We start from the raw sequence: 13,526 nt of genomic DNA, 5'->3' as shown, positions 1-13,526 counted from the left end.
AGACGAGAGTCACTGAGATGACATGTAACCCTTAGCCTTAAGCGGGATTTATACTTGTCTGTCAGCTCCGAGCAGAGCCTACGCCGTAGCCTACGCACATGGCCTACATCGTTGTGAGCATTCATACTTGTGTGGTGGTGTGTCTGTGTCACTCTGCAGTTACACCTCCAAACCAGTAGTTGGGGGTTTTTGTGAGATGCTGTAAAATTTAGTTGACTCAAAGCACACATTAAACATGGCTTCATAGAGACAATTTCAAACATAAGCACACAAATCAGCTTCACTATAACTCACAGCATTCACAGACAAAGCACTTGTCTTTATCTGGACACATTTTCCCCACAAATACAACATGCTAATATCTTTAGCACAAGCCTATGGCATTTTACAGTGTGTAAATTAGCCTAGCAGCTAGCTGACTTTTTCCTCTACTCATATGAAGCCACAAACAACAGCAACATTTAACAAAGGTAACGTTATAAAATTCAGCTCCATTACAACTACAGCTAGCTGACTGTCATCTTAGCATTTCCGTCATGTGTTCTGCTTCCAGACAAAAGAGCAAAGGGGATTGATCATTCAGGTATGGTGGGCGGGTCACAAAGCTGCTCCAACTGCAGCTATACCTGCTCACTATGAAGGGCCATTTGTGTTTTTGTGTAGACCACTGTAGTCCTCCCACATGTTGACACACAGGGGAAATTTCCAATAGATGCCATTAAATCCCACACACTGGACCTTTAAGCCATTACTGTGATGTAAACTGCAATCTCAATAAACAGATATCTGCGTATGCTCAGACAAACTGATAATGATCAAAGCATAACACATAATGTAAGGAAACCTTTAAGCATCACATAATGCTAACTGAATCCCATGTACATGTATAACTACAGCAGCTACTATTAGGAGGCTTTATTCATCACGTGGTTTCACACCTAATGCAATAATGGCATAATAAAGACTTAATAACATAAGAGCCATCTTTCTGAACTGTACCTTGGAATCTGTTTTCTTTTTTTAAGTATTTCTCATGACCCAAATGATTTGCTTGAAACTGTTTATTTGTCATAATGTTCAGTTCAAAAGATGGAACATAAACAGCAAATGATGTTGAGCTGTTTGACTGAACATGCTCGTTCAGATCACTTAGTACGTGGCCATGGTGCGCTCCAGCCAGTCGTTGAAGATGCAGACCTGTGAATGAAGAAAACCAGAGTCAGTGAATCAGAATTGCATTGCAGAATAAACTGGACACAGTGTGTTGATTAAATTTCCATTTTTTTGTAAGTTACCTTGGCGTAGACACCAGGGTGGTCCTTCTCAGCACATCCGTAGCCCCAGGACACAACACCCTGCAGCTCACCGTTGCACACGACGGGGCCACCAGAGTCACCCTGTGAGCAGACAGTGTGGAGTGTGAAATGACTTAGAAAAGTTTCACAAAAGCCAACAAGCAAAGCCATTTCATAGAGTTACTGCTGTATCCCTGCGTGAACATCGAATTACATACCTGGCAAGAGTCCTTGCCGCCCTCAAGGTATCCAGCGCAGAACATGGCGTTGGTGATCATGCCAGGGTAGGAGTTATCACAGTCCTCCTTGGACAGGATGGGGATGTTCAGGCACTGCAGCTTGTTCCTGTCAGCAGCTGGGGATCAAAAGAGAAAGATAAACTGAAGCTGCACTGTAGCAAAACATCCATGTTGAGAGCACAATGCAGGAGTTATCACTCACTGGAGCTCATGGTGTTGCCCCAGCCGGAGACGGTGCACATGGTGCCAGCAGGAGCACAGCTGGTGGGCAGAGCCACGGGCTGGACATACTTGTTGAGGGTGGCGGGCTCGCTCAGCTTGATCAGCATGATGTCATTGTTGATGTTGTAAGAGGTGTAGTTGGGGTGGCGGATGACGCGGGAGGAGCTGATGAACTGCTCGTTGCCCTCGATGACCTTGATGTTGTGCTCTCCGAGACGCACCTCAACACGGCTGAAAACAAGCGTCAAACAGGGTATTTTCATGCAACACTAGGGAAAAATGGGTGCAATATGTCAAACCTCTAAGACCTGACCTGCGTGTCCAAATATCTCATGTTACGTGTGCAATTGCGAGAAGCCAAACTGCTATATAGAGGCATTTTGATTTATTTTATTTTTTATTTTTTGGTTGTGTTTAGATATGTTATATCTCTTTTTTCATAGCCATCCCTTGGAAATAGGAAGAAAAAGATTGGATGAGTCGATGTTAATGAAAACACAGCTGCAAGATTATATTTGTGATAAAAGATTATTTCTTACTACTTTCTGTTTTTCACTGCTTGTACTGACTGTTGATGTGGTAATGCAGCATTTCAACATAAAGAAAAGTATTAGGAAAGATTTAGTGACAAAACACGGAAATTATCATCAAATATGAATCCTGAGGTGAGTAAATTATTTTGGTTTTTGGATTCCTGTCATACGATCACATGCCACCGCTTTTAGCGTCTTTACATCGGCTCCCTGCCCGTTGTAAGATTGACTTTAAAATTGTATTCATTGCTTCTCTCGACCTGGCTCCAGATGGTATTTCTGACCTTTTAATCTGTTATGAACTTTTGCACAGTTTGAGATCCTCGTGCAGAGGTCCAGGCTGAAGACTAATACCCTTTTTCCATTGACACTCTTGGCCCTGCCATTGTCAGCTTAGAGGCCAAGCCGCTCCGGAGATGGACCTTCTCTGGAGTAGGCCCAAAAGCCAGGCCGCTCACCCTCAAGTGGGTGGCGGTGACTTGTCGCCAACCACAGCCAACCCCCAACGACCCCACTTCTCCCCCCAAAACAAGCGTGTGTGTTGCAAGACTCTACTCACCTCTGTCTGCGGAAGACCAGATAGAAAGGAGTTTTTAAAAGTCTCTGCGTGTTCAGCTCACAGTGCTTTTGTAGCTTCTAACTGAATCTCTGTGATGTGGAGTTCAATATGGTATATTATATTAAAAGTTGTGTGAAGTTGCTGCTCAAAAACTCAACATTTCCTTATTTTTCTGCTTCACAATAAAAGCTTATACGTAACAAAATAACAGGAGACTTTTATTGTGAAGAATCTACAGGAAATGAAATGTGTTATACAGAATTAGCAGAACTTTGTTAGTCGCTTTTCCTCAATAAAGGCTAGTCTGATAATATGGCAAGGAGCAAAGTGAATGCAGAAACAGGCTCAGTGAGATGTGAGATGTGAGATGAAGAGCTGCAGATAACAGGCTCTTACTTAAAGGGGACAGAGCTTTTGCAACCAGGGCCTCGAGGCTCTGGAACAACCTGCCTGAGGGTGTAAGGCTGTCTGAGTCACCGTCTTTCCTAAAAACGTACCTCTATCGGAAAGCTTATTCTGATTTTATCTGAGCTATTTTATTGCTATCTTATTGATTTTAACTCCCATTTATTATCTTGATTTTAGTTTTGTCCTTATCTGGTCTTTGGTGACATTTTATGACATTTTTTAGTTTGTTTCATTCTCCTTGTGTTTTACATGCGTCTTGTTGTATTGCAGGTGTGTTTTAAAAGGTTCTATAAATAAAGGTTTTTATTATCAAATCAGACCTTTAACCCTGAAAAACACAAAGAGTGTGCTTACGACTTGTAGCAGTGAGCAGCAGACACAACCCAGTTTGCGCTGACCAGGGAGCCGCCACAGAAGTGGTAGCCGGAGTTCAGGGACACCTGATGGGCCTTGGAGTGAGGAGTGCACTCATACCCTCCGACGATCTTGTCGTCCTCGGTGGCAACTGAAAATACACACGTCAGCAACAAGTTAGTTGTTTGCTTTAAGTACTCGACAAAAAGTTGCAGCAACACAACACAGACGTCTCTTTGAATGCAGAACGTCCTTTTGTGTATTTTTAGTCAAACCCCAAAGTGCGCATTTTTAGTCTGAGTACTGAGGATGCTTGGAGATCAATCAGCTGCTCTCTAATTCAAAACCCTCGCTGTGGGGAGATGCTGTTATTCTGGATAAAGTTCTGGGATAAAGGCCAACAGGCTGTTAGCAGACAGGAAGGCAATCTGCTCGATAAGAACTTCACACTCACAGGCAGCTCCGATGAGCAGAATGAAGACCAGAGACCTCATGGTTGCTGTGTGATCGTGTCGATGAGAGGACTTCGCCTGGAGCCCTGGTTTATATCCGAAGTCGGGAGAGCTGCCCTGCTCTCCGGCCGCCCTCATTGGTCAGCGAGGGACCAATCTCTATCGTGGGATGTTGGGGTTCGATTTCCAGAATTACACATTAAAAAAAACACCTTTCCTTGAAAGCATGATAAGCAAGGATAGATTTCATGTCAGCAAATTTGGAAAACCATGAGGGAGAGTTAAGACTATGGATCATATTGGCTCCTGCATTATGTGTTTATCACTTCAGTACAGTACAATTAAAAACACAATATCTAGACAATGTCGTGTTAAAGTGAATCATTACTTCACGTTCCTTTATGGCCACACGACTTATAAAATCAACACTAACAGCCCAATTGATTGTTTTATTAATATTAGGTGTGTCTTTAATCCTGACAATGACAGAGAGGTTAAACATTTCCATACTAGTTAATACCTAGGAGTAAGTACACGGTATTTACGTGCAGTTTTGAGGAGCAGTGATAGTCCTACAGTTTTTATACGTCATATTACTCAATTCCATTTCAGAGAAAAAGTGTTTTTCAATCCTCTTTGTTAATCTTTCAGCTGGAGTTACTCAGTATAATTATGGTTTTGGAGCAAAATAAATGATCTTCCTCTCAAATATGATTTATGGCTATTAAGCAGTGTATGGAGTTTGAGTCAGAAGCACGTTGTCCAGCTCATCTCTATATGAAAACCTCAATGATTAAACTGCGAGTCTGCGAGGGGACCATTTTTCACAATGAGTAATTCTCATACTTAGTTTAAAGATTTGAACGCTGGATTTTTACTGGATTATTTTATTTCGGTAGAGGTTTGAATCCACCACCTGAAAGCTGGCTCATGTTTATCTGGTCAGAGTGCACAGGTACACAAGTCACCTCTATATTTAGACACATGCGAACACAGTATCTCACAGCTGTGTGTTTCTCAGCACCTGTTACCTGAAGATTAAACCCAGATATGAGGGGTAAGGCTGCCTTGGAAAACAAATGATGATCTTTGTAATATTTTTTGAAAGGCCACGTTTATATACTACAATTTAAAAAATACTTTGTCATAAGTTCTGCAAAAAAGTGGCAAAGGGAAAAATTGAATGGTTGAAAATACTATTGAAAACTGGGAAATATATAAAGGAGGCAAGGGGGAAATTTACTCAGTATAAAGTAAGTCATAGGTTCCACTTTACTTCTGCTGGCTCACACTTTATGTTGGAAGTGTCAGACAGGAAATGTAGGAACTCTACACGCAATCTGGGAAACTGGTTAACTCATTTTGGGAAAAAGTTGTGGACCACATAGGGAAGTCTTATGGGGGACCAAACAGAATTACTGAATATTTTTAAAAATATGACCTTATTGTGATAAATGTAGGGGTCGACACAGCTGCTCAAGTGATCCTCAAATTCTGGAAGAGTACATCACCTCCAGATTTTGAAATATGGAATGAATCTATGTTAGAAACTGTTTCATACGAACACGTTTGCAAGGGTCAGCAATTAATTTGAAAGCTTTAAGAGGTCATGGGCAGGCTTTTTTGATTGTAACATGTCTGTTGAACTGTAACAATGTGGGATATGTTGAGTTCCAATAACAGTACTGTCGGTTTGTTCAGATTTGACAGAATAGATAAATAAAAAACATTTAATTTAAAAAGAAAATCAGGGAAAAATTAACTTAAAAGTATTTAAAGTACTCCTGATGACGGTTAGGAGCAGGGGTCAGCAGCCTTTACTATGAGAAGAGCCATTTTTTTTGGTACAGCATACACCCCCAAAATCCACGTGAAGCCTCATAATTAAGCCTTATAATGAAGGTAACACACCCTATTCGGTCTAAATTAGCCTACTGATCTACATGAGCATTAATTAATGTGTTTTGCAGAAGGTGGCTGTTCTGCAGGGGACTACTTGATTATTTAGTACTTTGCAGCATTGGTGGTGAAAGCAAACAAATTAGAGGAAAATGTACTGCACCATGAGCGTAGGACGCACATTTTAGTTGACGAAATATCACTTAAAAACTATAATAAATAAAAATTAAAATGTAAAAAAAAAATATTCATTGTCATATATATTTTTTTGTCAAAGCCACAGGGAGCCACTGGAGAAGAGCTAAAGAGCCAAAGAGCCACAGGTTGCCTCGCTCTAGTCCAGAGGGACTGAAACATTAGTATGACAAACAAATTGTGATGCTGAGCGGGAGCAGTGAGCTGGATCTTTCTTCTCAAAATTGTACTTGAGTAAAAGTAGTTGAGTGTTACCACAAAAAATTAACTTAAAGTTTCAAAATAAAAAAGGTACATTTCAGAGTACTGAACTACGGAACCCCGGAGGTCCCAAACAATGATAGCCTTTTGTACACAAGTTGGTTTTCTTGTAGGACAAGTTACAGTTTTATCCTTTTTGTTAGCACATGGTGACCTCATGTAACCCAAAGCACAGCTTTACACAACTTCAGCCTGGATATGGCTAATCAGCCACATAACTGAAAACACCTGTGTGGGTACACATGGCCTTTACTATTTCATAATGCATTGTAATTCTTAGGTTAACTGTTTTTATATGCAACTATCCCCATCCAACAATAAATAAGGTGCCAATGGAAGTAAATAAAGTAAAAAGTCCCTGAGTCTCTATTGACTATTCATTTAAGTCCAGTGGGGGTAAGTAGTGGGTGTGGGGGAAGATCATGAGCCACTTCCACTGACTAAAAAAGCAGAATACTTGTCTTTGCAATGCAATGAAATACAGGCATCAAGGTAAGGTAATTTATATTTCCAAGTGTCGTCCCAGCCAGCATGGGCTTACAAGACACAACAAACAACAAAAACAAGAGCAGCAACAAAAGAATATAATCCACCTCGGTGCATGTCAAACAATGTCAAACAAAGTCAAAGCAGGTAAGAACACAATCCTGCTCCTCAGACATCACTGCTGCACAACATAACTCAGGCACATCTGAGGCACCGTCTGTGTCTGCAACTCATCAAACATAAAGCGCCCTCCTACACTGCTGGTGCCTTAAACACAAGCTGAGCTATAGGTGAAACACTCTGTAAACAGGTACTGAAGTCTACCTTCATGCTGCAGACATTCTAGGGAAAAGCCTCAAACTACAATCGCTATGGTAAAGGACAACAGAGCAAAACGTTGATTTCATTTTCAACCTCTCCCACATCACACAGGTGACACTTTCTAGTTCCTTCTGGAATTGAGAGGGAGCGTCCAGTTTCCACTGCCAGAGGCAAGATACCACAGCTCAGCTGAGCACTGACAGACCTCTGTGCTCCAGTCAGGGTCAGATTCTGATTAATTTATTTGTCATTTTTATGCTCCACATAAAAATGAAATAGTGTTTCACATACGCCACCAATCGATAGAAATGCTGGTTAAGAGTGACAAAGTACGCTTAATTTTGTTTTACACAAAACTTCTCTGAACATTTCTGTTTATAATGTTCATATAATATTGTTTAAATTTGACCAACATTACAAAATAAAAGGCAGTGCATTCGTAGCATGAATGGAAAAGCACTTGAGTACATCACCATTGTACTTTAGTATAGTACTGGAGTAAACATACTTAGTTACATTCCTCCACTGGTGGAAACATTTTGCAACAAGATAATGTGATATCTTGTAGTGTATGTATAAATATAAAGCAGTAGGGAGAAAGAGAGGTGACACAGACTCATGCCAACAGCACATTACAAAGTGAATAAATATTGGAAATAAGACACAAGGCAAAAAATGACAAAACAAGTTAACATGAAAACTTATTATAGAAACGCCTAATGACACAAATGTGTTTTGAAAAGTGACTTAAAGATGATGTGGACTCTGCCAGCCTGAGGACCTCAGGCATGTTGTTTCACAGGACAGATATAATTTAGAATACAGTTAATTTGTTTTTTCTCTGGGTCCATGTTGGGCATATAAAGTTTACTCGAGTGGAAAAAACCAAATTCATATTTTACTAGTACTGATGGTCTCACATTTATAATATTAAATGGCACCACTGTTCTGTTGGTGAAAAAAGTATTTGTTCATATGCCGATACATGAGATGGTGAAGTGATGATTAATTTAGAATATAATAAATAGTGTTTATAGGAATATGTATGTGTCAGTAATATCAGCCCATGACCAGTGGATACATTTTAAATTTTTTTATTTCTTTATTTATTTACTTCCCTGTTCATTTAAGAGGAAATTCTGACCTCTGTAACCTGCTGAAAACTCCATAGATTGTCATTTATTGTGTTAATAATTGCATTAATTGCACGAATACCTTCTAATAGAAAGAACACAATAATTGCACAGAAGACCCAACGAGTAATTTAAGACACTTTATTTCTTTCATTTGACTCCAGCAAAGACAAGATGCTATTCAGACAGCCAATGTGTGTCTGATGTGGAGGCTGGGTGTGGAGTTAATAGCTGGCCATTGTCTCAAGCAGCCAGTCAGTCTGCACACACACCTGAAAATGAAGACAGATATAAGTAAGTTTGCTGCAGTGTATCACAACACACATTAAAGTGGGTGATGGTTATATTTTTAGTTGTTGCAGTGAAATGTTACCTTGGAGTAGACACCAGGGTAGTTCTTCTCAGCACATCCGTAGCCCCAGGACACAACGCCCTGCAGCTCACCGTTGCACACAACGGGGCCACCAGAGTCACCCTGAGACAGAGAGAGAAGTATTATGTTCACAATGTTCACAGAGAAGTGAAAAAATGGCGCTCAATCTGTAAACTCAGTGGTGGAAAATCAGAGATACACACCTGGCAGGAGTCCTTGCCGCCCTCCAGGTATCCGGCACAGAACATGGTGTAGTCAATCATGCCAGGGTAGGAGCGTTCACAATCCTCATCAGACAGGATGGGGATGTCCAGACACTGCAGCCTGTCGCTGTCAGCGGCTGCAGCAACACAGCAAAAAGGAAGAGTGCAGTGGGGATGGATTGTTAGAGATAGCAGGCAACGTCTTTTCATATGTGCGTTTAGACACAGAGTGTTTTTACTCACTGGAGCTCATGGTGTTGCCCCAGCCGGAGACTTTGCACATGGTGCCAGCGGGAGCACAGCTGGTGGGCAGAGCCACAGGCCACACGTAACTGTTGAGGGTGGCAGGCGTGCTCAGTTTGAGGAGCATGACATCATTCTGAAGGGTGTAGCGGCTGAAGTCGGGGTGCTCGATGACAAGGGAAGCTTTGATGAACTGCTCGGTGCCCTCGGTGTTCCTGATGTGGTGCTCTCCCAAACGCACCTCAATGCGACTGAAATAGATAAAACATGGTGGATGATAATAAATGGATTCTTGTTTTTTTTTTGTCTTGCATCAGATAAATGCACTAAAAATATCTAGAGTGTGCTTACGACTTGGAGCAGTGAGCAGCGGACACAACCCAGTTCTCGTTGACCAGGGAGCCGCCACAGAAGTGGTAACCAGAGTTCAGAGACACCTGATGGGCCTGGGAGTGAGGAGTGCACTCATACCCTCCGACGATCTTGTCGTCCTCAGTGGCAACTGAAAACAAATGTAAAACAGCCAGATAGAGTTATTAGTTTGCTGCAGTATAGCAGGTATACCAAAGTGCGCCGTGCATGAAGTACTCCATCATACTCACAGGCGGCTCCGATGAGCAGAACGAAGATCAGGGACTTCATGGCTGCAGTGTGATACTGTCCACTCACCTGAATCCGCTTTTTATATCTACTCCAAGCTGCCTGATTGGTCCGATAAATGCCAATCAAAAAAAAAACTTGATACAGACTACCAGATGTAGGCGGTTCATTTCAGGTGAGTGACCCATAAGTCGAGGTCTCGCAGGCCTGTGGTCAAATAATAATCAATTCAATATGGCTGAAGCAGCTGGATTGTTCACACAGAGCCTTTAGTCAAGGCCGACACTGATCAGCACCAGAGCAGGCAGCCAAGATATAATCAGCAGTACATAACACTTTACCTAGAACAAGCCGAACATAATAACCAAAACTCACTGGGTGTATATTTTATAATGAAATTAATTCCATTCATTTTTATCTTTAACTCAGAGTAATTACAGTACAGAAAAAAGAAAACCATAGCCCATTGCTCATTACTAATTGCTGTTTGACAACCTATTTGATTGCTTTTTGACATTTCACAGTCACTGCTAATGACGTCTGTGTGGTTAAAAATATAACTGAGACAGTGTCGTTTAAGCACCTCTCTAAATGTGAGGAAAAATCCTATCACAAATGCCACCGTTCACTAAGAAAACACTGTACGTAGTGGATTCTAAATCCCTCTAAATCCTTCTGTGGATTTTGAATCTTCAGACTGCACCTGCTCTTCTTAATCTCCCACAAATATTCATGTGATTCATGCATATTTATCATGTGAAATTGCAGCTGCTCCTCTGTAATGTCTAAACAGTTGAATGTACCTCAGGTTGACTCAAACCTCACCGAACAGCAGAGCTGCACTGAATTTTACCCCAGATATCAGGATAACTGACTGCGCGACTGTGCAGATTCTTTCTTTATTACACAGTCAGTTATAATTCTTTGTATTGATTTTAATTCTCACTCCATTTTTACTGTAACAATGTTTAAAAAACACCATCTGATTACTTTTAAGACACTCAAACACAAAAATGCAGTCCCATTTACAATCTATTCACTCAGAAGTGTCCCTGCCGGTGATTTCATACAGTAATTGTTCGAGTAAGTAATTTTGTTTCTTGGAGCTGTTTGTCTCTTCTCACTTCACTGAATCAACTCACGTTCTATCTAAAGACATGTTCTCTGCTTTGCCAACTGTGGTTGTGAATCAGGCCATCTGCAGTGCTGTAACCATGTCCTCTCAGCAACAATCCATCCATCACAAGGTTAATGATCACAAAATGATTCCTGTGCTAAACATATGTACAGATGTTATTCCACGCATAGAGTACTCTGCAAAAATGTCACATGGAATGTTTAGATTATAGAAATGCATCATGGAAACTAGTTAATGCAGATACCAAGAGAAAGTGTAGTTTTACTGAATAGTAATTGAAAGCAGTGGTTCCAAACTAGTGGGTTGTGGCTCAAAAGTGGGTAGCGGATCCATTCTGAATGGCCAGCAATTGACTTGTGAATGTGTCAGCTTTGTAAAAAACACACTTTATTTCTGGCACAGAGGTGCCGTTTCCTGCTGTGGAGTGAGTGACCAAGAGACAGTAACTTAACATCAACAGCAAGCTAGCTCAACGACACGGCAAAACGCAAGTATGACACTGAATATATTAAACTGCATGGACCTTAAACTAATGACTAAGAGAAATCTGGACCAGTTGGGAACCACTTATTTAACGGACATGCAGGTGTATGTCATATGAATAAGGCTTTTTCATGAAAAATGCACACATTTGCTACACTAAGTTTTTTAAATGCTTGTTTCCCCAGTGTCCCTCCATTGTGAATGGCATTTAACATGCTTCTTGGGAGATTTACAAGAACAATTCTCCCCCCATGCTGTATGCTTGCACTAACCACCCCACAGCCACACAATATTTGCTTTTCCAATTCCCTGAAAAACTTTTTCCAGGGTCCTGATTGGTCAAAAGTAACCTAGGGGGTGTGTTCATCAGGTAAAGATTAGCAGGTCCGTTCCATATAAACCAGGGCTCCAGGTGAAGTCTCTCATCGACAGGATCACACAGCAACCATGAGGTCTCTGGTCTTCGTTCTGCTCATCGGAGCTGCTTGTAAGAATGTCTTTCTGCTTGTGTTCATTAGTTCTAATCACTGAATTAAAAAAATGGTCACTTATTGCTGACTATTTGACCTCCCGTGTGTTTTCAGTTGCCACGGAGGACGACAAGATCGTCGGAGGGTATGAGTGCAAGCCCTACTCCCAGCCCCATCAGGTGTCTCTGAACTCTGGCTACCACTTCTGTGGTGGCTCCCTGGTCAACGAGAACTGGGTGGTGTCTGCTGCTCACTGCTACAAGTCGTACGTCACATGCCTTATTATAAAGACCAGTATTATCTGCTTTTAAAAGGCATCATGAAACTCAGCTGCCACTAATCCTCTGTCTCCTCTCCAGCCGTGTGGAGGTGCGTCTTGGAGAGCACAACCTCAGAGTCACCGAGGGCAAAGAGCAGTTCATCAGGTCCTCCCGTGTCATCCGCCACCCTGAGTACAGCTCCTACAACATCAACAATGACATCATGCTGATCAAGCTGAGCGAGCCCGCCACCCTCAACCAGTACGTGCAGCCTGTGGCTCTGCCCACCAGCTGTGCTCCTGCTGGCACCATGTGCAAAGTCTCCGGCTGGGGCAACACCATGAGCTCCAGTGAGTAGCACCTGAATTTAGCAAGCACTTACACAGTGTTTATGAGCAACATTTACATTTGTGTTATTCTAACTCTTTTGTTTTACACATCGTAGCTGCTGACAAGAACAAGCTGCAGTGCCTGGACATCCCCATCCTGTCCTTCGAGGACTGTGATAACTCCTACCCTGGCATGATCACTGATGCCATGTTCTGCGCTGGATACCTGGAGGGAGGCAAGGACTCTTGCCAGGTACGTTACAAAAGGACTCTACAGAGGCTCTTGCTCCAGATCAGTCTCATTTGCAAATCCAAAACATTGGGAATTTTCTTCACATATACACTCTGTGTTCTCAGGGTGACTCTGGTGGCCCCGTCGTGTGCAACGGTGAGCTGCAGGGTGTTGTGTCCTGGGGCTACGGATGTGCTGAGAAGGACCACCCTGGTGTCTACGCCAAGGTAACCCTAAAATATCTCTTTATAATACATAATAAAGCTATTTGACAATGTAATTCCACATGTGTGACCAGTTATAATTAACCATACTCATTCTGTCTCCATTCACAGGTCTGCCTCTTCAACGACTGGCTGGAGCGCACCATGGCCAAGTATTAAGTCTGATCTTGCGATCGCCATCGTACTGTGCTGCCTTTCTATCATTATTTGTTGTAGAGTTTTTAACAGTGGCACTGTTTTACATTTGAGTCAATAAAGTCTTACATCTTGACTTTTAAATGATGCTTGTCTCCTGTCTTCATACATCACGGTATCTTCATCACAATACTTTAAAATGCAACTTGATTTATCACACAGGTGTTCAACTGTTTCCTGCTCCTCAGGATACAGTAAAAACAAAGCAAAGTCACTTACTCATCACTGCATTCTTTATGATTTGGTGGGTTGGACACCACTGACCATTTACAAGCAACAGCACTGGTGTATTTTTATCTTTACAGCAATATTGGGCAAACCTCTGGACTACCTCTGCATCCTTCTGTGAGTCAGCTCTGGTAGTTTTTAATGCAACCCGGGTTTTAAGAGATCTGGGGAAAACTGCATTCTCCTACTGT

The 13,526-nt window shown here is 41.8% G+C and overlaps 3 protein-coding genes across 3 annotated transcripts; 1 reads left to right on the top strand and 2 right to left on the bottom strand.

The window, feature by feature from the left end:
• Positions 1 to 1,046: 1,046 nt before the first annotated feature.
• On the bottom strand, positions 1,047 to 4,114 carry LOC125893520 (trypsin-1-like). Its single transcript, XM_049584239.1, has 6 exons — positions 4,065 to 4,114; positions 3,611 to 3,761; positions 1,737 to 1,987; positions 1,514 to 1,650; positions 1,296 to 1,397; positions 1,047 to 1,197 (listed from the first exon to the last, which is right to left on the bottom strand). Exons 1-6 carry the CDS (start codon positions 4,102 to 4,104, stop codon positions 1,150 to 1,152), a joined length of 729 nt encoding a protein of 242 aa, XP_049440196.1. The 5' UTR covers positions 4,105 to 4,114; the 3' UTR covers positions 1,047 to 1,149.
• Positions 4,115 to 8,484: 4,370 nt separating this feature from the next.
• LOC125893522 (trypsin-1-like) lies at positions 8,485 to 9,925 on the bottom strand. Its single transcript, XM_049584242.1, has 6 exons — positions 9,779 to 9,925; positions 9,528 to 9,678; positions 9,177 to 9,427; positions 8,934 to 9,070; positions 8,731 to 8,832; positions 8,485 to 8,629 (listed from the first exon to the last, which is right to left on the bottom strand). The coding sequence occupies exons 1-6, from the start codon at positions 9,816 to 9,818 to the stop codon at positions 8,582 to 8,584; spliced, it is 729 nt and encodes a 242-aa protein (XP_049440199.1). The 5' UTR covers positions 9,819 to 9,925; the 3' UTR covers positions 8,485 to 8,581.
• Positions 9,926 to 11,814: 1,889 nt separating this feature from the next.
• Positions 11,815 to 13,191, top strand: LOC125893524 (trypsin-2). The gene is made up of 6 exons (XM_049584244.1): positions 11,815 to 11,884; positions 11,982 to 12,132; positions 12,227 to 12,477; positions 12,573 to 12,709; positions 12,814 to 12,915; positions 13,024 to 13,191. The coding sequence occupies exons 1-6, from the start codon at positions 11,845 to 11,847 to the stop codon at positions 13,069 to 13,071; spliced, it is 729 nt and encodes a 242-aa protein (XP_049440201.1). The 5' UTR covers positions 11,815 to 11,844; the 3' UTR covers positions 13,072 to 13,191.
• Positions 13,192 to 13,526: the final 335 nt, after the last annotated feature.

The sequence above is a fragment of the Epinephelus fuscoguttatus genome, linkage group LG8 (assembly GCF_011397635.1).
Source record: "Epinephelus fuscoguttatus linkage group LG8, E.fuscoguttatus.final_Chr_v1".
Lineage (NCBI taxonomy): Eukaryota > Metazoa > Chordata > Actinopteri > Perciformes > Serranidae > Epinephelus > Epinephelus fuscoguttatus.
The sequence above is the reverse complement of the archived record's forward strand: the minus strand, read 5'-3'. Positions and strand labels throughout refer to the sequence as shown.